This window comes from Telopea speciosissima, chromosome 5, assembly GCF_018873765.1.
Source record: "Telopea speciosissima isolate NSW1024214 ecotype Mountain lineage chromosome 5, Tspe_v1, whole genome shotgun sequence".
Lineage (NCBI taxonomy): Eukaryota > Viridiplantae > Streptophyta > Magnoliopsida > Proteales > Proteaceae > Telopea > Telopea speciosissima.
Window position 1 is genome coordinate 51,029,704 of NC_057920.1, and position 24,943 is coordinate 51,054,646.

The following is a 24,943-nucleotide window of genomic DNA, read 5'->3' on the forward strand; positions in this document are numbered from 1 at the left end:
TGCAGACCTATATGAGGAAACATAAGCAGCTTCAATCCACTGCTGCACCAATACCCATCCAGTTGCCGAACCTGTTTCCAGAACTTGCTTCTCCACCTGGTAATACTTCTTCTCTTGATCTACCTATTGCTTCACACAAAGGTATCAGGGCTTGCACTCAGCACCCTATATTATTGTTTCTTATGACTCCCTTTCTCCATCTTTTCGTACATTTGTTTCTTCTCTTTCTTCTGTTCGTATTCCTAACAACTGGCAGTAACTTTATCAGATGGAAAGTGGAAGGAAGCAATGATGGAAGAAATGGAACCCTTGAAAAAGAATGACACTTAGGGAGCTTCAGAGCTTGTAGTTCTTCCACCAAGAAAAAGGACTGTTGGATGCAAGTGGGTGTTTGTAGTGAAACAGAAGGTGGATGGCACTATGGATAGATATAAGGCACGACTCGTGGCAAAAGGGTTTACACAGACATATGGGATTGACTACCAGAGTACCAGGAGACCTTTGCCCCTGTTGCAAAGCTGAATACTGTCCGAGTTTTACTGTCTTGTGCAGTCAATCTTGGATGGGATTTACAACAGTTGGATGTGAAGAATGCCTTTCTCAATGGAGAATTTGATGAAGAGGTATATATGGATGTTCCTCCAGGGTTCTCTTATGACAAAAACGCTGGAGCAGTCACCTAGAGCTTGGTTGGCCAGTTTCACAAGGCCATGATTTTTATGGGCTACAAGCAGAGTAATGCTGATCAAACTCATTTTATAAAGAGGGTTGGTGAGAAAGTCACTGTTCTTATAGTCTACATTGATGACATTATGGTCACTGGCAATGATGGTGATGAGATCAGCCGATTGAAGACTTTTCTTCGACAGGAGTTTGAAATTAAAGATCTAGGAAAACTAAGGTAAGTTGCCAGATCCTCTAAAGGCATTTTTCTCTCCCAAAGGAACTATGTCCTAGATTTATTGGTTGAAACTGGTTTGCTAGGATATCATCCTTCAGATACTCATTTGGATTCTAATGTTCGTCGTAGAGAGGAGGGTGAATCTGTTGATAAAGGCTGGTACCAAAGACTAGTGGGGAAGTTGATTTATCTCTCACACACATGACCTGACATTGTTGTTGCTGTGAGTACTGTGAATCAATTCATGCATGATCCTTACTCTTCCCACATGGAGGCTATTCTTCGCATGCTTCACTACTTGAAGTCAGCTCCAGGGAAAGGCGTTCTCCTGTCTCCTCATGGTCACCTACGGATAGAGGCATACACTGATGTGAATTGGGCTGGTTCTCCGGATCAGAAGTCTTTCTCTGGGTATTGTTCTTTTGTATGTGGCAACCTTGTCACTTGGCGTACTAAGAAGCAGAATGTAGTGGCTCGTTCTAGTGCTGAAGGAGAGTTTCGTGCTATGGAACAAGGCATTTGTGAGTTGCTCTGGCTGAAAGGTTTGCTACAAGACCTTGGTGTTCCTATCTGTCTCGCTATGATGTTGTACTGTGACAACAAGGCTGCAATCAGCATTGCACATAATCCGGTACAGCATGATTGTACCAAACATGTTGAAGTGGATATGCATTTCATCGAGGAAAAATTGGAGGAAGGGATGATTTGTGTCCCTTATGTGAAGTCTACTGATCAGCTTGCTGATATATTCACCAAGGGACTGCTCGGAAAGATGTTTCATCCTAGTTTAGTCAAGTTGGGCATGTTTGATGTTTTTGCTCCAACTTGAGGCGGAGTATTGAATAATGTACACCACCAGAATACCGTGGGGGAATTTTGGTCTTTTGGGAGTTATTTTTTATATTCTGGTACTCTCTTAATAGAGTCGGCTTATGTAAGTGAAATTCTGTCCCTCTTTTGTAATGTTTCTCATTATAAATTAAAGGCTTGCTTGATCATTCAGATCATTCAATCATTCTCCTATTTTCTGTTTTCTTAACACTTAATATGGTAAAACATTGCTATGAACCAAAGTGCGGTAAAATATTCATTTCTTTAAATCTGATTCGTTGCAATCAGCATTGCACATAATCTGGTTTAGCATGATCGTACCAAACATATTGAAGTGGATATGCATTTCATCAAAGAAAAATTGGTGGAAGGGCTGATTTGTGCCCCTTATGTGAAGTCTACTGATCAGCTTGCTGATATATTCACCAAGGGACTGCCCGGAAAGATGTTTCATCCTAGTTTAGTCAAGTTGGGCATGTTTGATGTTTTTGCTTCAACTTGAGGCGGAGTGTTGAATAATGTACACCATAAGGGTATTCTGGTCTTTTGGGAGTGTTAATAGATTCAGAATTAGAGTACGGCTTGGATGATTAATGATCACCCCTAGCTCTTTAGTTATATCATTGAAAATAGAGGATAGAATTACAAATAAGCACTGTGGGGACTAAAACCCACATAATAGAAACATAATAGAAACAAGAAAGTGTCCAGAATACCCGTACGGTTCTAATACTCCTCCTCAAGTTGGACCAAATATGTCAATCATGCCTAACTTGACTAGATTAGGATGGAACAACTTCCCAGATTAGCCCTTGGTGAAAATATCAGCAACCTGATCAGTAGACTTCACAATGGGAATACAAATCAACCCTTCTTCCAACTTCTCCTTAATGAAATGCCTGTCCACTTCAACATGCTTGGTGCGATCATGCTGTACCGGGTTGTGTGCAATGCTGATTGCAGCTTTGTTGTCACAGTACATCATCATAGGAAGACGAACAGGAACACCAAGGTCTTGTAGAAAGCCTTTCAGCTAAAGTAACTCACAAATGCCTTGTGCCATAACACAAAACTTTGCTTCAGCACTAGAACGAGACACCACATTCTGCTTCTTGCTACGCCAGGTTACAAGATTGCCTCCTACAAAAGAACCATACCCAGAGATGGACTTCCGATCTGCAGAACTAGCCCAGTCAGCATTAGTAGATGCCTCTATCCGTAGGTAATCATGAGGAGACAAAAGAATGCCTTTTCCAGGAGCTGACTTCAAGTAGCGAAGAATCCGAAGAACAACCTCCATATGAGAAGAATAGGGGTCATGCATGAACTGACTCATAGTGCTCACAACAACAACAATATCTGGACGTGCGTGTGAGAGATAAATCAGCTTCCCCACTAGTCTTTGGTACTGGCCTTTATCAACAGGTTCACCCTCCTTTTCTTTGAGACAGACAGTAGTCTCCATAGGAGTATCTGAAGGGTGACACCTTAACAAACCAGTTTCAACCAACAAGTCTAGGACATACTTCCTTTGGGAGAGAAAGATGCCTTTGGAAGATCTGGCAACCTCAATCCCAAGAAAGTACCGTAACTTCCCTAGATCTTTAATCTCAAACTCCTACCCAAACCATGCTCGAGAGAGTGTGATCCACATTACTCTGCTTATAGCCCACAGAAATCATGGCCTTGTGAAACCGACCAAACCATGCTCGAGGTGACTGCTTCAGCCCATAAAGTGCTCGCTTCAACTTGCACACTTTACCTTGATTACTGCCAGAAGAAAACCTTGGTGGAATATCCATGTACACCTCCTCACCAAGCTCTCCATTTAAGAAGGCATTTTTCACATCCAGTTGTTGTAGATCCCATCCAAGATTGACTGCACAAGATAGCAAAACCCGAACTGTATTCAACTTTGCAACAGGGGCCAAGGTCTCCTGGTAGTCAATCCCATATGTCTGAGTGAAGCCCTTTGTAACCAAACATGCTTTATATCGATCCACAGTGCCATCAACCTTCTGTTTGACCACAAACACCCACTTACATCCCGCTGGTTTTTTCGCTGGAGGAAGGACTACAAGATCCCAAGTATTATTCCTTTTTATAGCACTCATTTCTTCCAACATAGCTGCCTTCCACTTTCCATCTGTATAAGCTTCCTGCAAATTTCTAGGAATAGAAACAAAGGAAAGAGAGGACACAAATGCACGAAAAGACGGAGAAAGAGAACTATAAGAAACAAAATGAGAAATGGGATGTAGGGTGCAAGTCCTAGTACCTTTGCGATGAGCAATAGGTAGGTCGGAAGGAGAGGTCTCACCAAGAGGAGAAGGAGCTGGATTCTGAGCCGGCAATTGGATAGGGATTGGTGCAACAGTGGATTGTTGTTGCCCTTTTTTGGAACATCTCTGTGTAGGTGATGGTATTAGAGTTGTCAATGCTCTTTTGAAAGTCACTGATGGTTCTCTGGACTGGAGTCAACTCTCCCTTACTAGGAATATCACCACCATTATTTCCTACAAGCTCCCCCTGTAAAGGAACCTCCTCAGATGAGGGGGCAGCAGCCAAAGGAGATGGTGCAGTGGATTGTTGTTGCCCCTTTTTGGAAGTTCTCTTTATGTAGGTGATGGTATTAGAGTTGTCAATCCTCTTCTGAAAGTCACTGATGGTTCTCTGGACCGGAGCCAACTCCCCCTAACTAGGAATATCATGACCATTATTTCCTATAAGCTCCCCCTGTAAAAGAACCCCTTCAGATGAGGGGGCAGCAGCCAAAGGAGATGGTGCAGCAGCCATAGGAGATGGGGCAGCAGCTATAGGAGAAACTTCAAGGGGAGGAAATACAAACACATCTTCACTAAAGCTAGAACTCTCCCCCTGAAGATGTGGGGATTGATAATAGGGAAGACTCTCATGAAAAACAACATCCATAATGAACCATCAACAGAAGGGGAGGAACCAGCAGTCAGAGGAATAGCCGTTGAAGCAGTCTAGAGAGCAGATCTCTCAGTTGGTGGAGGATGGAGCATGGCAGCCCTACGGTTCTCTTCAGAGGAGACCAAAGCATAGGATTGTTCAGGTGTGGGAAAAGGAGAGTGGCCCAACACTTGAACTCTAATATGATTATAATCCATATTTAATCTAGCTAAGAAGTCATAGACCCGTATCTTATCAACATGCTTCTTGTAAGAGGCAATATCACCAGGAGTAGAAGGACGGTAATCAGAAAAATGGTCCAACTGTTGCCAAAGGCTGCGAAGAGTAGCATAGTACTTGGAGACAGTCAATTCCCCCTGAGTTGTATGAAGGACCTTCTTTCGGAGTCATATACCTGGGCATCATTGCCAAGCTGTCCATATGTTTCCTTGCTGGCAGGCCATATCTAGGCAGCATTATCAAGAAGAAGAAATCCACCCACAAGGTCTGATTGTATGGAGCCAATCAGATAAGACATCAGAGTACCATTATTGGAGATCCACCTGGTTAGAGAAGGGCCAACTTCAGTTGGCATGACAGTAGTGCCATCAATATGGCCAGTATGTCCTCCTTCCTTTGGAAAGGCTCTGATTCTACAAGATTTCTCCGGCCCATTAGTTGGGCCTCAGTTTGTCTTCTGCTCGAAGAAGGAGGTTTGGGCATCTGAAGGATAAAGGAAGTGAACTCTGCTGGCATAATCAAGCTGATTTGGAAGATTGCTTCTAGACAAAGGAGCATTTGGGTGGATTGGATTTACTCGGGCCTCCTCCGATCCGATTCAATTTGGACAGTCTCAGCCTCTTTAGATGCTTCTTGGGTTTGGCGCAAGATCCTATCTAATTGCTCTTCTGTTCAAGGAGCTATCCAATCTTGCGTTGGCAATGGAGCTTCCACCTTGCTTTGGCTTGATCACTGACACCCTTTGGGAATTCTTCTTCATTAAGTCAGCTCTAGAATTATCTATGGCTCTGGTCTCTCTCGTACATCTTTGGTGGCTGATATTCTTGATCCGAGTGGCTGGTCTACCCCGTCCTCCTCCAGCCCTGCGCTCAATAACATTTGAAATATCTTGCCTTCTATCTGTAGGAGACCCTATAATAGAGGTGATTGTGTTACTTGGCTACCGAATTCTTCGGGCTCCTTCAGTTCCAAAGCCGCTTGGGATCATATCCGCTCTTGCAACCCTCTAGCCCCTTGGAGGAACCTGGTTTGGTTCAAGCACCACATCCCCCGCCATTGCTTTACGACATGGAGAGTTTTTTCAGATTGTCTTCCAACGCAGTCCTTCCTTCGGCACCAGCATATTGCGGTCTCCCCAAGCTGTGATCTTTGTTGGAATGCGGATGAGGACTCAAACCATCTTTTTTTCGCTTGTCCTTTCTCATCCTCTATATGGAAAGGCATCCTCGCTAAATACTGGCCAAGAAACCATAGGATTCTTCCTTTTGACAGAGAATGGGTTTGGGTTGATATGACTTTTGGTGGCCACTCCCTTTGTGACACGGTCGGAAAGCTGGCTTTTTGTGCTGTCATCAATCATATTTGGATGGATCACAACCTCAGGAAATGGACGACCAAATCCCGCTCTCTTCAGCAGATTTGGGATTCCATTTCCTTTGAGATTAAAGTTAAACTTAGCTCGTCTCCCCCCACCACTTGTATTGATACCCCAAGGAATAGGCTCATTGTTGTTTCCTGGGGGCTTACCTCTGTCTCTCTTCTGGCTTTTGACTCCTCTCTCTGAGTCTTTGCCTTTTTTGTATTTTCCTCTTTTTCTTCTCCCCTCCCTCCTAATTTGAGGGCTGCTGTATTTCTCTTTCTCTTTGGTAATGATTTTTTTATTCACCCCAAAAAATATGGCCAGTAATCCCACGGCAAGCAATGGCAAAGTAAGCAGAGCGAGATCATATCAGGCAATTGCTCCCATCTAGTTTAATAGGATTAGGAAGAAGATCACGGGTGTCATTCCTACTGTACCCATTATCAATAGAAGTACCAGTAGAGACTTTAGAGTCACCCATAAGTGTAGCAGAGAAACCCAAATCGCCGAGAGGGGCTGTTGTGAAGAGAACCCCAACAAATACTTCAAGAGAATGGCCAGAAATCGGTGGAGAGACCTTTGGTATAATAATAATAAGTGTCTCCAAAAATCAGCAGCAACAGAGACTCAAATCCCTGAGATCGATTTTTTCAGGGTTTTGAAAAAAACCTTGCTTGTGGTGAGATGGATGTAGGGAGAGAAGCCTTCAAATAAACACTGGATTGAGCTGAAACTTGGCTCGAGTGTGGGTCTAAAAGGGCCTTAGCCCTCCTCCAAATATCAGCACCAACAGAGGACAACAGCTCCTAGATCGATATTTGTCAGGGTTTTGAAAAAAACCCTGTTTTTGGAGAAATCGATCTTAGAGGTCTTCAAGGCAGATCTGAGATAGGAACTTATTCAACAAAGGAGCCTGCTGCAGTTCTTGATCTTCAATAAGGGAGATTGGTTCCTTATACTTGAGGTGGAATCAATCCAAATATGTGAAGCTTCAAATATCACTGCCAGGGTGTTGTAGATATCGAACAGAATTATTTAACCATGGAATGAGGTGAGAAAGGGCAGCATCTGGATCTATGGATCACCTCATCAGTGCTGCCCTGTTGGAGAATAGAAAACAAAAGAAGAAAAGAGAGAAGAGAAGAGGAGATCGAGAGAGAGAGAGAGAAGAGAAAGAAGAAGCTGAAATTCGAAGGTAGGGGACCCTAATTCAAAACCTGCTTTCATACCATGTTAACAGATTCAGAATTAGAGTAAGGCTTGGATGATTAAGGATCACCCCAAGCTCTTTATTTATATCATTGAAAACAGAGGACAGAATTACAAATAAGCAATGTGGCACTAAAACCCACATAATAGAAACATAATAGAAAGAAGAAAGTGTCCAGAATACCTCTACGGTTCTAACAAGGAGTTATTTTTTATATTCTGCCACTCTCTTAATAGAGTCGGCTTATGTAAGGGCAATTCTGTCCTTCTCTTGTAGTGTTTCTCATTATAAATTAAAGGCTTGCTTGATCATTCAGATCTTTCAAGCATTCTCCGATTTTCTGTTTTCTTAACACTTAATATGGTAAAACATTGCTAAGAACCAAAGTGCGGTAAAATATTCATTTGTTTAAATTTGATTCATATTGAAGGAGTTATTTTCCGCTCAAACTTAATTTGGGTGAAGAAGTTATTTTCCGGTCAAACTTAATTTGGAGTGCGTGAATGTTGTTTAAATCGCTCTGAATGAAAAATTTTTTTAGACATCAAAACAAATGAATATTTTACCGCACTTTTGATTTTTTGCAATGTTTTACCATATTAAAATTTATAAAATTTTTTGATTTGAGAAAAACCCAGCATTAGAAAGTTGAAAATTTCATGTACCGTCGAAAATCCAGTTTTTGTTCTTGAACTCGGGGTTTAACTTTTTATCCTTTTGGAATTTGATATTTTAACTATTTTTATTGGATTCAAATAAGGGTGCATTTTTTTATTTATGAATAATATCTTAAGTAAATGATATTTGGCATAAATAATTGCTTGTCCTGGTTTCCAGCCAGATTTCGTCAAGTTTTGATGGGGATAAGTCATAAGTGACACTTATATAGGTGTTCAGGTCGAAATGTGGTTGAAACATGTCGAAACATGGAATTTTTTAAAGTTGCATGACATTTCATCTCGGTTTCACAAGAAATCTAGATATCTCAGTCGAAACTTGTAGTTTCGACCGAGATTTAGTTCCATGATTGGGACTCCTGGCCATAACCTCTCTCTCAAACCGGGTACAACCAAATTGAATGGGTCCAATTACCTTGTATGGTCACAAGCATGTCTATTAACTATCCGTGGGAATCATCTTTCGGGGTATTTGACTGGCAACCCCTATGCCATCAAGTGGTTCTGCCAAGACTGCCTGGCTTTCCATTGATGCCTTGGTAATGTATTTTCTCTTTAATTTCATGGAACCTCAAATTAGTGCCAGTTTTGTTTTGCTGAACTCTGGACAAGAACTATGGGATACTGGCCATCAAACATGCCTAGACGAATAGCTATGTTCAGATCTTTGAGCTCCGTCGCCATGTTTGGGAAACCACACAGAAGGATATGTCTCTCACCTCTTCTTATGCTGCTCTGAACTCACTCTAGCAATAACTGGACTTTTATCATCCAATTCTTCTAGTATATTTTGCTAATATTGCTACCTTTCAGAAGGAACGTGAGAAGGAGCGGGTCTATGATTTCCTCACTGGGTTGAATCCAAAATGTGACCAGATTCGCGTTCAAATTCTTGGCCGAGATAAAATTTCCCTACTCTTCTCCAGGCATATAACATACTTCGGCATGAAGACCACCACCGCTCTGTGATGATGCCATCTGTTTTGGCTCCTTTCTCGGCTCTGGTTTCTGCTCCTGCTACTAGGGAGCCTACTGCTCCTAAGGCCCTTACCAGTACTAGAGAACTTGTCAAATGTGATTACTGTGGAAAACCTCGGCATACTCGAGAGACATGTTGGAAGCTCCAAGATCGCCTCAAGGGCAGGAGACATTGTTGGAAACAGGATTCTACTCGACACTAAGCTCATCTTACTGATTTTTCTGATGCTTCCCAGACTGGACAGCCTGCTCCTGCATCCGCATTGACTGCACCCATCTCTTTGGATCAGGTCTTAGCACTACAACGCATGATGTGTCAACTGGGGACCTCTCTTTCTACACCTCTGCCTACCTCTACCTCTAATTTAGCCCAGTAAGGTATTTTTCACATTTCGTTTGGTTCTAGTCCTTCATGGCTCCTTGATTCTGGGGCCTCAGATCACATGACTAGTTGCTCTGTTTTGTTCTGCTCTTATCATCCCATGTTAGGAGGATAATGTTCGTGTGGCTGATGGATCTTTTTCCTCTTTCTCTAGGAAAGGTTCCATTAAGTTTTCACCTAATGTGTCCGTACCCTCTATTTTACAAGTACTTAACTTGTGTGCCAATTTGCTTTCTATTTACCAGTCTTACCATATATCTCAATTGTTGTGTCTCATTCTAAAACAACTTAATCACTGGGCTTACATTGCTGAAATGAAGTGGGAAAAAATTTAGCTAAAGTGCCCATGTGAGGATGACCCTGTCAATGCCAGTGATGTAACTTGGATAAAGCTGTTTGAGTAGATTCTGTTTGATGAGCCTGATTAGTGATCGCAGACACAAAAGAGACATCATTCTCGAGCAAATATAAACCACTGTGCACTTTACCACAGATGCCAGGTCCTGAAAGAAACTTTTAAGAGACGAATTGTTTAAGAAACTTTTATATCCTTTGATCCCATGTAGTGCCGGTGCAAAATGATGTTTGCGAATGATAAAATTGGAAATAGAATCGTAAAATACTATATAATTCGAAGGGTTAAAAACATAGTTGTAATGGTGTCTAGGCGAACCAAAGTGTTGGAGGGGGTTTGGACGTAAGGTGACACCACCAATCTGACCAAGTCGACCAAAACGCCCGCCTAGGTGATCAAAGAGACACTAGTTGTCAAGGCGCTTGGATGCCAAGGCGGTCACCAGGGCGACGCCTTGACAACCATGGTTAAACAATAAAACACCACCACCTATGTAATAAGGCGGGCGTCTAGCTCCTAAAGTGTGCAAAGGTGTCCTAGGCGTCGTCTAGGTGACGCCCAGGACACCAAGGTGCCAGCTTTCACATATACAAAAAAGCGATTGTCCTGTAGCCCTTCCCAAAACTGTCAGGTTGCCTTGGCGGCGGCTAGGCTATGCTTTAATAACCTTGAACAAAACAAAACACCACATAAGCTTGCCCCTTTCGTGTATTAGTGATTATGTGCCTTCAATTCTTCCTTATATCATTCTGTTCATGACTAACTTAATGTGATTTATGGATGACAATTACTGGTGTATAATCATTTATCAAAAAATAAAAAATACAAAAGATAATCATTAATAGGGTACTGACCTTCAATCTTGATCACAGCTTTTATTGAAGAAGACAAAGAACATAGGTGGCTTATGTTCCAACTGAAAAACTTTTCAATGGATTATTATTGTGAAGCTAATCTATATGTTCCAGCTGTAAGAACCTCGAAATCATTTTTGGTGGGAATGATGTGAGCCCTTGCGGCCATGGCCGATCTTTTGAGATCTCTTTGCCCAGCAGATTTTGACTATCTCTTGGCATCATATGCTATTTGGCCCCATATTTGCTCAACTACTCAATATTTATTCTCTTTCTTTTTGCAGGGAAAACAGAGTATGTCTATGTTCGTGTGAGGGAGCCTGCCCGGCTTGCTTTAGAGGTTCACTCCCTTGCCTTCTCCTTGCTATAGTGCTGGTGTTTTAAAGTCATTTTCCAGGTTTCCTTACATGATTTTGAAGTTTTTCACTGCCTATGTGATCCAAAACATGTAAAATATTCGTTAAAGCCTTAATCTTGGTTCTTCAAACATGCATCTAGATTTTCCTCTCAAATGAGCTGAACTTGTTCTAAAATATGTAGGGTGAGATTGTTAGTAGAGGGATTTATAGGACATTCAAAATATGTAATTTGAATTTTCTAGCTTGCTTCATCACATGAGGCCTAGGATCAGTTTTTTTCTTTAGTTGGTGACATGCTCTAACCACTGATAGTTGTCTATTCATTTTTTTTTAAAGTAGAATTTCTTTAGAAGTGAAAAGTTGGTAACCTTTCGAGAAGTGTTTAGTAATTTCTGATTTTGGATATTGTCATTGGAGATGAACGAGATTTAAGAGGCTTATTTGATAGTGCATAGAATAACCTGGCTCTGTATTGCTTAGTTGGTTTTCTAAGTAGATTACTGCATTTAGACAATTTGATTAGTGGCCTTTGCTATATGAATCTACTTAATCAAGTGATGAAGCTACGCAATGGAATTTTTTTTTGTTGTTCTATATCCTTGATCATCTAAAGAGGGTGTTTGATTTGTTAGTGGGATCAGTTTGGATGAGGGATGGCTTACTGTTAGGGTTCTTTTAGGAGGAGGATGAAGTAGGATGTTTAGGTTTTCAACTGGGTTTGACAAAACTAGGGTTCAAAGATGTAAAATAAAGGCAAAGGTAATAAGTGGGGAAGTTTCAGCTCAAAGGGAACAGGTATGACATGACAAGATAGATTTTAGTTTTAATGGCAAAAGCAGGTTGGGAAAAAGTATGATAACTAGGGTTAGGGTTTGAATTTTGAGATGAAACTTGGTAGGCTGATAGAGGAGGGTAAACTAAGTTGAATGAAAGAACATTTTATGATTTGAATATATTTCCAATATAAAGATTGAAATATCCCAAAATCTGTATAGTAAAATCTAAGGGAACCCACCTCGAAGGGAGCAAGGCTCGTCTGCGCATCAAGATTCATAATTGAAATTCCCATGACCAACCTGAACAAAGGCTTTGCAGTAGAGCCCAAATAAAGTTTGCCAAGTGAGACCCGGGAATGATCCCTTCTTCTCCGGAATGATCCCTTCTTCTCCGTCAACCCCTCCCACTGCCCCCATCGCCCCCCCTCTCCCTGCTCTTCTCATTCCCTCCCCCCTGCTCCACACCCCCCTGCTTCTTACCCTGACCCATCCACCCCTGCAGTCGACCCTCCTGCCTCTGCTGCTATCCCCTGGACATCTTTCTTCTCCGGCAGCTCCTCTGCAAAACCTACTGGACACCCTCTCCATTTTGTCCCACCCACCTCCCGTGATGATTCCAAAGTTGGATTCTGTCCCAAAGGCTTACTTGATGAGGAAATCCTGAAATGGCAGTGCTGTCTCGTAGGCCACTTCCTTGGTAGCCGTCCTCCTTACCATGTTGTCAAGGCCTCCCTTCTCAAGCAATGTAAAGCTGCAGGTGCTGTCTTCATCTATGTGCTATCAAATGGGATATTCATCTTCAGGTTCTCTGACGAAGCCGATAAAACTCGTGCGCTGGAAGGTGGCCCCTGGCAGATTGGCAGAAAGCAGATTTACCTTCGGCAATGGGACCATCTCTCCTCTCTTCACAGGATTGACCTCAAATCCATTCCCATTTAGATTACCGTTTCAGGTCTCCCTCTGCATTACTGGTGCCCCTCAGGCCTTAGCATCGTTGGATCGACCATCGGCACCCCCCTCTTCACCGACGAGCGCACCAAGAGAATGGACCGATTATCCTTTGCTTGCATCTGCGTGGAACTGAGTGCTGAGGAATCTCCCCCTGATTTTGTCACCGTTCTGGAAGAGGATGGCCACTCCTTCTCCCAACGTGTTCTCTATGAAGGCTTGCCTCACCACTACTCTCTCTGCAAGGTCTTCGGCCACACATCAAAAAATTGTGAGCCAGGTCCTCTCTCTTCTAAGGCTATCTCAACCGCCAAGCCTGCTTCTGCAACCCTGGTTGAGGCGGAGACCTTTGAAGGTGAGCATCGAACAGCTTCGTCTACTGTTGAGATTCCTGCTTCGTCTACTGTTGAGATTCCTGCTTCGTCTTCGGTGGTTGTGGCTGCTGACTCTACTGCTCCTGAGAACACTCGCCCACCGGCTCATTCGACTCCTTCTCCTGCTGTCACAACTCATGGAGATAACGCGATGGACTCCATCCCTGTAATAGTTGAAGACCCCACTTTGAAGCCTCCCTTGGCGATGGCTCGTGGCCGGAAAAAGCAAATAAATTGCCGCCGAAGAAGTCCTAGAGAACCTGACGAGACTACTCCCCTTGGCGAGATTGCCGATGTTCACCTACCTCGCTGCTCTCCTGACGCTGGCCACAACAGGTTCTCTGCCCTCATAGGTCTCGATCCTGAGACCACTTGTGATGTCGACTTCTCGCCTGCTCTCCAGGAGCCCTTTGCGAGCAACAACGATGGCCTGCACACCCAGCACTCCCCCCTGAAAAATCGCCTTTTGCCCCTGCTTCGTCCTTCTTCCCTACTTCGTCCTTCTTCCCCTTTTGTCAATGAAGACGAGCCGCCCCCCCTTTTCCCCTTTTCGAAACCCCCCTTTTCCAGCTCTCAGTCTCACATACCCCCCCGTCTTGTCCCCTGCTTCCTAAAAAACCCAACCAAAACTTACACGTGGCCACCACCAACTTCCCCTTGTCCCATCCCACTTAAACCCGGTTGCCTTACACCCGACCCAAATATCCATCTCCTCAACCCACTTATTCCCTATTCCCCCTTTCAACTCTTCCTAGCTCGCCTTAGTCGAACCAGTCCTTAGCCCCCAGACCGGTTCGTCTACACCCATCCTACCTAACCAACCCCATCCCTCCCCTTCCTCCCCCCTGGTCTGCTATCCTCCCTTGAAGGAATATCGTCTTCGGCCCCGTAGTGTCCCACCGGGGTCTAGAGTTAGCTCCTCCACTGGTTGGCTGCCCCCTCCTCCCCCCCTCTCATGATCCCTTGAACCATTTGGAATGTCCGCGGGCTCAATGCTCCGGCCAAATAAGCTGAAATCCGTGCTCGCCTCAAGTCCTCCAAGTCCCCCCTTTGCTGCCTCCTTGAGACCAAAGTGCTCGAGCCCAATTCGTCCCGCATTGCCCACTCTCTCGCCCCCTCTTGGTGCTTCCTCTCCAACTATGATCATTCCCCCTGTGGCCGCATATGGGTTTTGTGGGATCCCACCAAATTTCATATCTCGGTCTGCTCCTCCTCCTCCTCCCAGTTCCTCCACCTTAGCATCTCCGACCACCTTCACAACCACCTCTTCTTCTTCACCATAGTCTATGCCCTCAACCGTCACCCTGATAGGATCCCTCTCTGGGACAACATCAGATCCATTTCTTCTTCTATTGGTTCCTCTCCATGGGGCATTGGAGGTGACTTCAATGCCGTTTGCTTCTCCCACGAAAAATTGGGTGGTTCCCCTATCGACCACCAAGCAGTTGCAGCTTTCAACTCCTGTCTCGAGGACTCTGGGCTGAACGACCTCCGATGGTCGGGTGCTGATCTCTCTTGGCACAACAAGCGCTCTGGCTCTGACAGAGTTTCCTGCAAGCTTGACAGTGTCCTCATCAATGATACTTGGCTTTATTCCCTTCCTTCCTCTTATGCCTTCTTTGACCTTCCTGGTCTTTCTGACCACTCCCCCATATCTCTCTTTGTCCTCCCTTACCTCTCCTTTGGCCCTAAACCTTTCAAGTTCTTTGACATGTGGTCCTCCCACCCTGACTTCCTCCCCCTTGTCCAATCGGCTTAGAACATTCTTGTTCTGTCCTCTTCCTTCCCTCTTCTGGCCTTCTCCAAAAAGCTTAAAAATGTCAAGATAGTCCTCAAAGCCTGGAACTCCTCGACCTTTGGTAACATCTCCTCTCGTGTCTCCTCTTGTCGGGACACCCTCTCCTCCATCCAGCTTCGCCTTTAGGTTGACCCCCTCTATGCTTCCCTTGCTGAAGAGGAATCCCTAGCTGCTTCGGAACTTGCCTCATCTTATCCCAAGAAGAAAGCTTTCTTAAACAGAAATCCAGAATCAAATGGCTTGAGCTCGGCGACTCCAACACCGCCTTCTTCCACCGCTCCCTCAAAGCCCGCTCCAATTCCAACTCGATCCTCTCCCTCACCTCCTCTGATGGCTCGACCCTCTCCTCTGTTGATGCCATCAAAACCGAAGCCGTGAACTACTTCACTGGTATCTATTGCCCCCCCTGCCCCCACCCCCTCCCCCATTCCTTCTGACCTTATCAGCAAATTCCTCCCCCCTCTCCTCCTTAGCTCCCTTAGCTCCATCCCCTCTGACTTTGAAATTAGCTCTGTTGTTCGCTCCCACAAGGCTAGTAAAGCTCCAGGCCCTGATGGGTTCAGTATGGGATTCTTTTCCTCTTGCTGGGACATCATCAGTGTCGAGCTTATCAATGCCCTCAAGAGTTTCTTCTTCAACCCTCACCAAATACATAGCATCAACCACACCTTCCTCTGCCTCATCCCCAAGTCCTCCAGAGCTTTGTCCATGTCCAACTTCAGACCCATCTCCCTTTGCAACCTTCTCTACAAGTTCATAGCCAAAATTCTTGCCAACAGGCTTAGCCTTATCATTGACTCTCTTGTCAGTCCCAGCCAATCTGCCTTCATTGCTGGGAGAAGCATCTCGGATAATATCATCCTTTGCCAGGAAATTGTCCGAGGCTTCGACCGCAAATCCCACTCTCCCGCTGCTCTGCTAAAGATAGACATCCACAAGGCTTTCGACTCCATTCGCTGGGATTTCATCTCCCAAGTCCTCCTTAAGATGTATTTCCCCCCCATTTTTGTCAACTGGATCCACTGTTGCATCTCCACCTCCCGCTTCTCTGTTCTCCTAAATGGCAGTCTGGCTGGTTTTTTCTCTTCCTCTGCTGGTGTCCGCCAAGGCATCCCCCTCTCCCCTTTTCTCTTTTGTCTTTCCCTTGAGGTCCTCTCTCGCAGCATCCAGTCTAAAACCGACCTTCACTTCATCTCCCCCATCCCTAAATGCAAGCCTACCAACCTGACTCACCTCGCCTTCGCTGATGATCTCATGATCTTCTCCAAGGCTGACCCTCTCTCCATTGAGTCGATCATGTCCTCCCTCCTTCTCTTCCAGAACCTTTCGGGGCTTTGCATTAACCTGTCCCAAATCTTCCTTGCTGGGGTCTCTGACTTAACCAAAACCTCCCTATCCTCCCTCGTTGGCTTTACCATTGGAACCCTCCCAGTTCGCTACCTTGGCCTCCCCCTCATCCCTGCCAGACTTTCAGCCCACCACTGCTCTCCCATTCTGGATCTCCTTCGCAAGAGGTTGTAGATTTGGAAAGCCAAACTCCTATCCTATGCAGGTCGTCTTGAGCTCATCAGATCGGTGCTTCAGTCTTGCTACATCTATTGGAGTGGTGTCTTCGGCCTCCCTAAGGCTACCATCAAGGCGGCTGAATCTATTATGTGTGCTTTCCTTTGGAAAGGTGTGGATTCAGCTAGATTTCTTTATCCTAAGAGTTGGGCTTCCCTTTGTGTCCCCAAATCTGAAGGAGGGCTCGGACTTAGGAGAATAAAAGATGTCAACACCGCTGCCTCCATTAAGCTTATTTGGAAGATCCTCACCAATAGATCCTCCATCTGGACTTCTTGGGTTTATGCCGGGCCTCTTTGCAGAGATTCTATATGGTCCATTAGTCCAGGAGCTGACTCCTCTTAGGTTTGGCGCAGAATTCTTCAGGTTAGACACTTAGCCAGAGAGGCTATTTCTTGCAGGATTGATGATGGTTCGGCCACCCTGCTTTGGCTTGATAAGTGGCACCCCTCCGGAGTCCTATCTTCCATCGTGAGCCCGAGAGACATTTACTCCTCTGGTTTGGACAGATCTGCCCCCGTTGCTGCCATCATCTCCAGTGGCTCCTGGTCCCCCCCCCCCTTCCCCTCCCACTCTTGCCGACCTTTGGAGCTCCCTTCCCCCCATTCCCCCTGGGCACCACGGCAGAGGTGACACAATCTTGTGGCTCCCCTCCCAATCCGGCAGATTCAGCTCTCACTCCGCTTGGGATTTGGTCAGACATAGAGGGACCCCCTGTCCTTGGCATAGAGTTGTTTGGTTTCGTGGTCACATACCCCACCATAGCCTCACCGCTTGGCGTGCCCTCACTGGCTGCCTCCCCACCCAAGCCTTTCTTGCCCATCGACATATTCAAGTCCCTCCCAGCTGCTGTCTTTGTTGGAACGGGACTGAAGATGTTGATCACCTTTTCTTCACCTGTCCCTTTGCCTCCACCATATGGACCCGTGTTCTCCACCTTTGCTGGCCCGGAAGACGCACTCCTCTCCCCCTCAACCGGGAGTGGATTTGGATAGACATGACATTCGGAGGGAAGTCGATATGCGACTCTGTTGGCAAGATTGCCTTTTGTGCCACTATTTCCCACATTTGGATGGAACGCAACCTTAGAAGATGGACATCCAACTCCTGCTCTTTCGACTTGATTTGGAAGGCCATCTTTTTTGATGTTTCATCTAAAGTTAGATCCCTCCCCCTTAAGGATGTGAAGGATTCCCCAAGGAACAGGCTCATTGTTGTCTCCTGGGGCATCCCTTCTTCTATCCTAACCCCCAACTAGTTCTGGTTTCGGCTTGTAGCCTTGTACATTCCTTCTCCTTTCTTCGTAATTTAATTTTTATTCATCCAAAAAAAAAAAAAATCTAAGGTTTTAGGTGGTATTTGATGATGGGTTTACGTTTGGGCTCAGGTGATGGTAGTGATGAAGTATATAAAATGGTTAAAGATTTTGGATAGATTTGTGTCATAGATAGCAATGGTTTTGGAGTTGCAGAAAATTAAAAAAACACAAGTTTTTGGAGGTGCAAATATATAGCTCCAGGGGTGGCAACATCAACCCAAAGATAACCTGTTTGCCAATAATGCGATAGTGTCCCAACCCTTAGACAACCTGCTAATAAATGGTTCATGTTCAAGTCAACTTACCACAACTTACTGTTTCAATCTTCTTATACTTTCCTAATCAATTGATTATGTTAGTAATGCAGGACTGGTTGTTGCAGTGTACAGCCAGCAGAAAGAAAAAGATGAAAAAATTTGGGCTAGTTTAGTTGTGGGGTCCAGTTGGATATATTTTAGTTGTTATTTCCTTTTTTTTGCTGAATTAAAAATTCATTACCAAAACCCAAAAGGGGAGAGAAGGGAGAAGGGGAGGGGGGAGAGCTATAAAAGCCTCAAGCCCTAGGAAGGGGGGCTAGGAGATTGAAAAAGAGAAACATCTAATCCCCAGGATACAACAATGAGCCTGTTCCTTGAGGAATCAGAAAGGGAACCATGAGGAAGCATATGAGGTTTAGAGCAGACTTCAAAAAGGATGGCTTTCCAAATCAAGTCGAATGAACGGGAGCATATGAAGTCTAGAGCTGACTTCCAGCAGTGGGTTATTTTCTTTTTAATCAAGTGTTTGTGTCAGTTAAGGAATATATCAAGCATCTGGTTGATTGGGATCAGATTCCTTGTCAATTTGGGTTTCTTTTTATTTTATCATTGAGACAAGTAAGGAGTCCTGACAGCTATTGATTGGAGAGAAGGATTAGTTTTCTGTCAGCTTAAGACTCTTTCAAAAGTACCCACTGCGGGTATTCTGAAGCTTATCTGGAAAATCTCCTCCAAGCATGACTCCATTTGGGTTATTGGGTGTACTCCCACCTCCTTAAAAATGATTCCATTTGGACCGTCCCCATTCCTTTGGATTCATGCTGTGACTGGCGTAAGATTCTCCTCCTCCGTCCCCTTGTGCTCAGAGCCACTTCCTCTACTATTGTTGATGGATCTTCCACTTCCCTTTGGCTTGACCCCTGGCACCCTAGGCGGGTTCTTTATAATCTCCTTGGGGCCAGGGCAATTTACTTTTCCGGCATTCCCGAGTCCGCCCTCTCTCCTCCCTTATCTCTCAAGGTTCTTGGTCCCCCCTCCCCCCTATTCCCATCCTTTCTCAAATCTGGCCAACCCTCCCCCCCTTCTCATGCGAATAAGGTTATTTGGCTCCCCTCCTCTAATGGCCTTTTTAGCTTCAGATTTGCCTGGAATTTTATTAGATCCCATGCCCCTACTGTCCTCTGGCACAAGTTTGTCTGGTTCAAAGGCCACATCCCTCACCATAGTTTCCTAGCCTGGAGAACCCTCAGCCTTTGCCTTTCCATCCAAGCCTTCCTTATACACCGTAGAATCCCAGCTTCCCCCTCCTGCATCTTTTGTTGGTCCGGAGCCAAAGACATTGAACACCTCTTCTTTGCTTGCCCCTTTACCTCTACCATTTGGAAAAAAGCCCTTTCGTTTATTTGGCCCCGTAGCAAGAGACCCCTCCCCTTTGCTAGAGAGTGGCGCTGGTTGGTCATGACCTTCCTCGGAGGCTCTATCTACGACACTATTTGGAAGTTGGTGTTTGGCGCCGCTCTTTATCACATTTGGATGGAGAGAAATCTTAGGAGATGGACCTCCAATTCTCGGTCCTTCGACTTGATTTGGAAAGCCATCTCCTTTGATATCTCTGCGATGCTAAGCTTTCTTCCTCATCAGCCCATTTTGGATTCCCCAAGGAATAGGCATATTGTTATCTCCTGGGGATTAGACAGCTCTATTTTTCGGCCCCCCTCCTAGTTGGTCTGGGGTTTGTATTGTTTCCTTCCCCCCCTCTCGGGCTTTGGTAATACATTTTTTATTCACCAAAAAAAAAAGTTATCTAGTCAATTAGGAAACTCCATCTCACACCACTCAAGAGGGAGATTTCTTTCTTTATTTTGGTTTCCTTTCTAAAGCTAGTTTTCTTAATTGAGTTGGTTGGTTAGTCTAATTAGGAACCTCCCTTTAGCTTGGTTGTTGAAGGAACCCTGATTTGTTTCTATTTTTGTTTTAGTATGTTATTTCAATACATGTTAGAGGCCAGAACTCACACACAATTCGATTAATGGAATAGTATTTGATTAGTTTTTGAGTTGAGATTGTTCTTTCACTCCTCTCTCCTATCTCCCCCAACGATTCAGGTTTTCTCCTTCTATTTCTCTCTCTTCTTTTTCTTTCTAGTAGGTCGATCTCTCTCTCTCTCTCTTTCTCCCTTCCATCGATCGATCTGCATCAGTTAGATTTGTTTTATATTCTTAGGCAAAAAGTTTCGTGCACGGCCATGTATGGTGCATGACCGTGCCTGCAACCGTTGGATGGGGATGAGCAACCGTGTACTGTACATGATCATGTTCATCCAATGGTTGAAAGCATGACCGTGCACATGCACGGCCATGTATGAAAACTCTCCCCATATTCTTATATGACAATATTTTGTTATGTTTGTGTCAATTGGTCTTGTGATGTGACCTTCTTTAGGTTAGTTAGAGTCAAAATCTCATCAAATGACAATCAGAAGATGTTAAAGTTGCAAAACTGATGCATAGAAATGTAAAACTCAAGCTCAAACCACCAGGCTACATACTTCAACACTGTATATATGGTGTATATAACATCTATTTTCTGTCATCTATTCAAAAGTGTGCCAAGTGGTTTGGGCAGGTTAGACTCCAACCCTTACAATACCTGTTTATCAATCATGTTGTGTCTTGGGGTCTAAAATTTCATTTGTGTCAAATCCCCAGCTACAAAACACTTAACTTTTGTGTCTCGTTTGTGTCAGTTTGCGGGTTGTGTGCGAAATTGTGAAGCCCATGGTCCAGGATTTCTGGTTTCTAATAACTAATATGTTAACAGAATGCTAATGGCTGTAATGCTTGGATGATCAATGTGATCACCAAGCCCTTCTATTTATAATTAAATTCATAAGAGCAGGATTACAAATAAGCCCCCCCTCACAACCGACTCTAATGAATGAGTCGGCTATAGGGGAAAAGACCAAAAATACCCTTGTGGGTTACATAACTCAACACTCCCCATCAAGTTGGTGCATAGATATCACACATGACCAACATGGACTTATTAGGATGAAACAATTTCCCACCCGATCCTTCAGTGAAGACATCAACAAGCTGATCACCTGACTTCACAAAAGGCATACAAATCTGACCACTTTCTAACTTCTCCTTGATGAAATGTTTGTCAATCTCCACCTGTTGGTACGATCATGCTGCACAAGATTGTGGGCAATGCTAATTGGAGCCTTGTTATCATAGTCCAACATCAGTGGGCGACGAACAGAGACACCAAGGTCTTGAAGTAAGCTTTGAAGCCATAGTAACTCATAGATTCCCTATGCCATAGCGCGAAACTATGCTTCAACACTAGATCTTGCCACAACATTCTGTTTCTTGCTACGCCATGTGGCAAAGTTATCTCTTACAACGGTACAATAACTTGAAGGAAATTTTCGATCATGTGGAGATGATAGAATCCCTTTTCCTGGAGCCGACTTCAAGTAATGGAGAATGCGAATAATAACAGCCATATGAGTGGAGCAGGTGTCACACCCCGGCCCGGTTCATGAGGGCCAAGTGTGACTGGATGTCTCTGACATCCAACCAATCCATCAGGATCGCAAGTGTAGTACCCTATTTACAACAATTATCACAATATACAGAATTTAAACGCAGCGGAAGCAATTTAAATATTAGAGATAAATGCAGTAATAAAGGAATCTAGTGATAATGCTGTCATATATATTTAAGTGAAGTAGAGTTACAAGGCAATCCCACACAGTAACTTAAAACCAAAAAGATATATCTACATAAGTCTAAGCATACAAAAGTGTTTATAAACAAAAAGAGAGGAGATGGCCTGATCTGTCAGGCAATTCAAGAGAAGGCACAGTCGTCACACGAGCACAAGACATCGTGCTCCACAAGAAGCGGAGTATCAACTCCATGAGTTGTAGGAAGGTCCTGAGCAGAAGAAACTCCCACGGAAATAGCCACAGCAGAAGTAGTATCATCTGAAAAATAAGGTATACCACAGGGGTGAGCTCCACTGAGCCCAGCAAGGAAAAGCATGCAAGCATATGCAGATAGTCCATGATGAATGACCTAAATTAAACATGCTCCTAACATGGATACTAGGTCTCATGAGGTATAAGTACTACTGTAATAGAATGATAGCCTCGGTCCCGGAAACACATAACCAGACGTCGGTCACCCGAGCGAAACCATTCTACTACGGTGGAGACCCGGCAGCTCAGGCATCAAACATCTGACGCTAAAGGAGCCCCAGTGACTAACCCTACTATTTATTCCCACTCCTGTAATATTCTTCGGAAATGGGACAGTGAATGGCATTCCGGAATCATCCCTTCGGACCTACCACGGGTTATCCAACACCTCTCCCCTGTTGGTAAGAGACGTAGTACTGGGCTATGTCAATCCTAACCATATACAGTCTAATATGATGGCATATGTTTCAATAAGAGTAATAATAAGCTGACCAGTAACATCATCATAAATCATACAGTTCCAAGAACAATAACAAGTGCAATGCAATATGCAGATGCATCCTAAATCATGCACATCTAATGCAAAGAAGTAAAAGCTAATTAACTACATGATCAGGGTTGTAGAGATGATGCATGGTATGATATACTTAACAAAATAGCAATTAAGTTCACAAACACACCAAATTAAGTTCAATTTCCCTTACCTGAGATAGTAGACTAGCCTAGCCAGATAGAATCCCAAAACTCCAGGTAAATTACACAAAGACAGGGTTTAACAGTCCTAAATAGACACAAAATATCATGAATTAGATATAGGAAGAGTCCTAGGTCAAAGCCCTAACATCAGGGTTCACGACAGGGCCAAAATCATGGACCGGATTCACACTCTAAACCCTACGGTCGACCGGTTGCAAGCCTGCAACTCCATCCGGTCTAAAAGTCAGAATTCGGGGTTTTTCATGTAATTCTTTGATCTTGACATGCAAGCTTTCAATTTTATGTTTTAGGCCTTATTTAAGGTGGGTCAGTAGAATTGGGTTAATTCAATTCAAAATCACATTTTAATTTGGGGGTTTGGTTAATTTAGCCTAATTCCCTATGCTAGGGTTTAATAGGTTATAAGATTCATTTATAGTTGAAGGATAAGAAGTGATATTCAGGTTATCTCTCAACTAGAATCATATTAGGTCCAAATTCAAGAACAAAATAAGGGTTTGGCTAAGTTCTTACCAATTCTATGGTTTAGGGCTGAATTGGGTTTAAGACCCAATTGGAGTTAAGAGAATTGAGAGGAGAAGAAAGGTACAGCAGTATACTCATGACCTACCTGATGCAGCAGATGAGATTGAAGATGGCAGCCTTGATTGTAAGCTTCAAGTATGATCTATAATGGTAGTCTCCAAGTTCCAAGTCCAATCTCTAAGCTAGGCCTCAATTCCAAGTTCTAGACCTTCCTTTCCCTTCTCTTCTTCTCTTTCTTTACTTTCTCTTCTCTAGATTTCCTAGGCTGAACCAAATTCTGGTTTGTGTAGGAATTTAATGAAAATCTAAGGCTAAGTATCCTATTTATACTAGTGTATTGATTAAGGGCTGTTTGGTTTAGTATGTTAAAAACAGATTTTAGGAAGTGTTTTTATAATCTGATTTTATATAAACCTAATTAGCTATAATTAGTCATTGGGGTGATGTCATGTGACATCAGGGGGAATCCAGCTAGGGTAAACTACAGGAATCTGGATTCCACACTGGAGACATGGGTCCCACAGATGGAAAATACCATCTTGCCCCTATATATTAACTAATCAATCTTTTATGTATACATACATAAGATAGATTATAACTTATAATTCAGTTTAGGAACTGGAGAGATTCTGCATACGTTCAAGCCAGCAAATCTGACATAAGTAACTCTGGTGCAGGGAGCCGGCAGGATTCTCAAACTCAAGAATAGCTATCTGTGATGCCTCCATGGAATCCTCCATAGGTGAGTCGAGGAGTTGATATGCATCTTCTACTGATGTAGCCCACAGCATCGAAGCAACCATTGACACTGAAGTAGAACCTGAAATCACACAAGTTCCAAAGTTCAAATTTACAGTGGATTTCACAGTAGGGATCATGCATAAACTGACTGACTAGACTCACTGCAAATGTAATGTCTGGTCTAGTATGGGAGAGGTAGATCAACTTCCCCACCAATCTCTGATAACGTCCCTTATCAACAAGTTCACCATCTTTTTCCTTCAGACGAGTAGCAGCTTCCATAGGAGTATCACAAGGGTGACACCCTAACAAACCAGTCTCAGAGAGAAGATCTAGGACGTACTTCCTTTGAGAAAGAAAGATGCCTTTGGAAGAACGAGCAACTTCAATCCCAAGAAAGTACCTTAGCTTGTCTAGATCCTTTATATCAAATTCTAGTCCTAAAAAAGCTTTCAGGTGAGAGAATCTCATCAACATTTTTGCCGGTCACAACTATGTCATCGATATAGACTATGAGAACAGTAAATTTATCTCCACAACGCTTGATGAACAGAGTGTGGTCAGCATTACTCTGTTTGTACCTTACATAATTGATGGCTTCATTAAACCTGTGAAATCAAGCCCGAGGAGATTGCTTCAGCCCATAGTTGTCCAGGCGTCTAGGCGTTTTGGTCATCTACGCGGGCGCCTTGGTCGCCTACTTGGTGTCACCTTGATTTTTTGCCCTCTCCAACGCCTTGGGTCGCCTAACCGCCGTGACAACTATGCTTCGGCCTGTATAATGCCCGCTTCATTTTCAGACTTTGCAATGAGTCTTGTCACATGAAAAACCCGGAGGAATCTCCATATAAACTTCCTCTTCAATCTCTCCATGA

At 43.9% G+C, this 24,943-nt stretch overlaps 1 protein-coding gene across 1 annotated transcript in view; it reads left to right on the forward strand.

Moving 5' to 3' along the window:
- LOC122661436 (glycine--tRNA ligase, chloroplastic/mitochondrial 2) overlaps nucleotides 1–24,943 on the forward strand; it is a 190,029-nt gene that overhangs the window by 73,853 nt on the left and 91,233 nt on the right. The window contains exon 17 of the mRNA XM_043856817.1: nucleotides 10,989–11,044. Within this exon, the coding sequence (XP_043712752.1) occupies nucleotides 10,989–11,044 (56 nt within the window). The remainder of the gene's footprint in view (nucleotides 1–10,988; nucleotides 11,045–24,943) is intronic.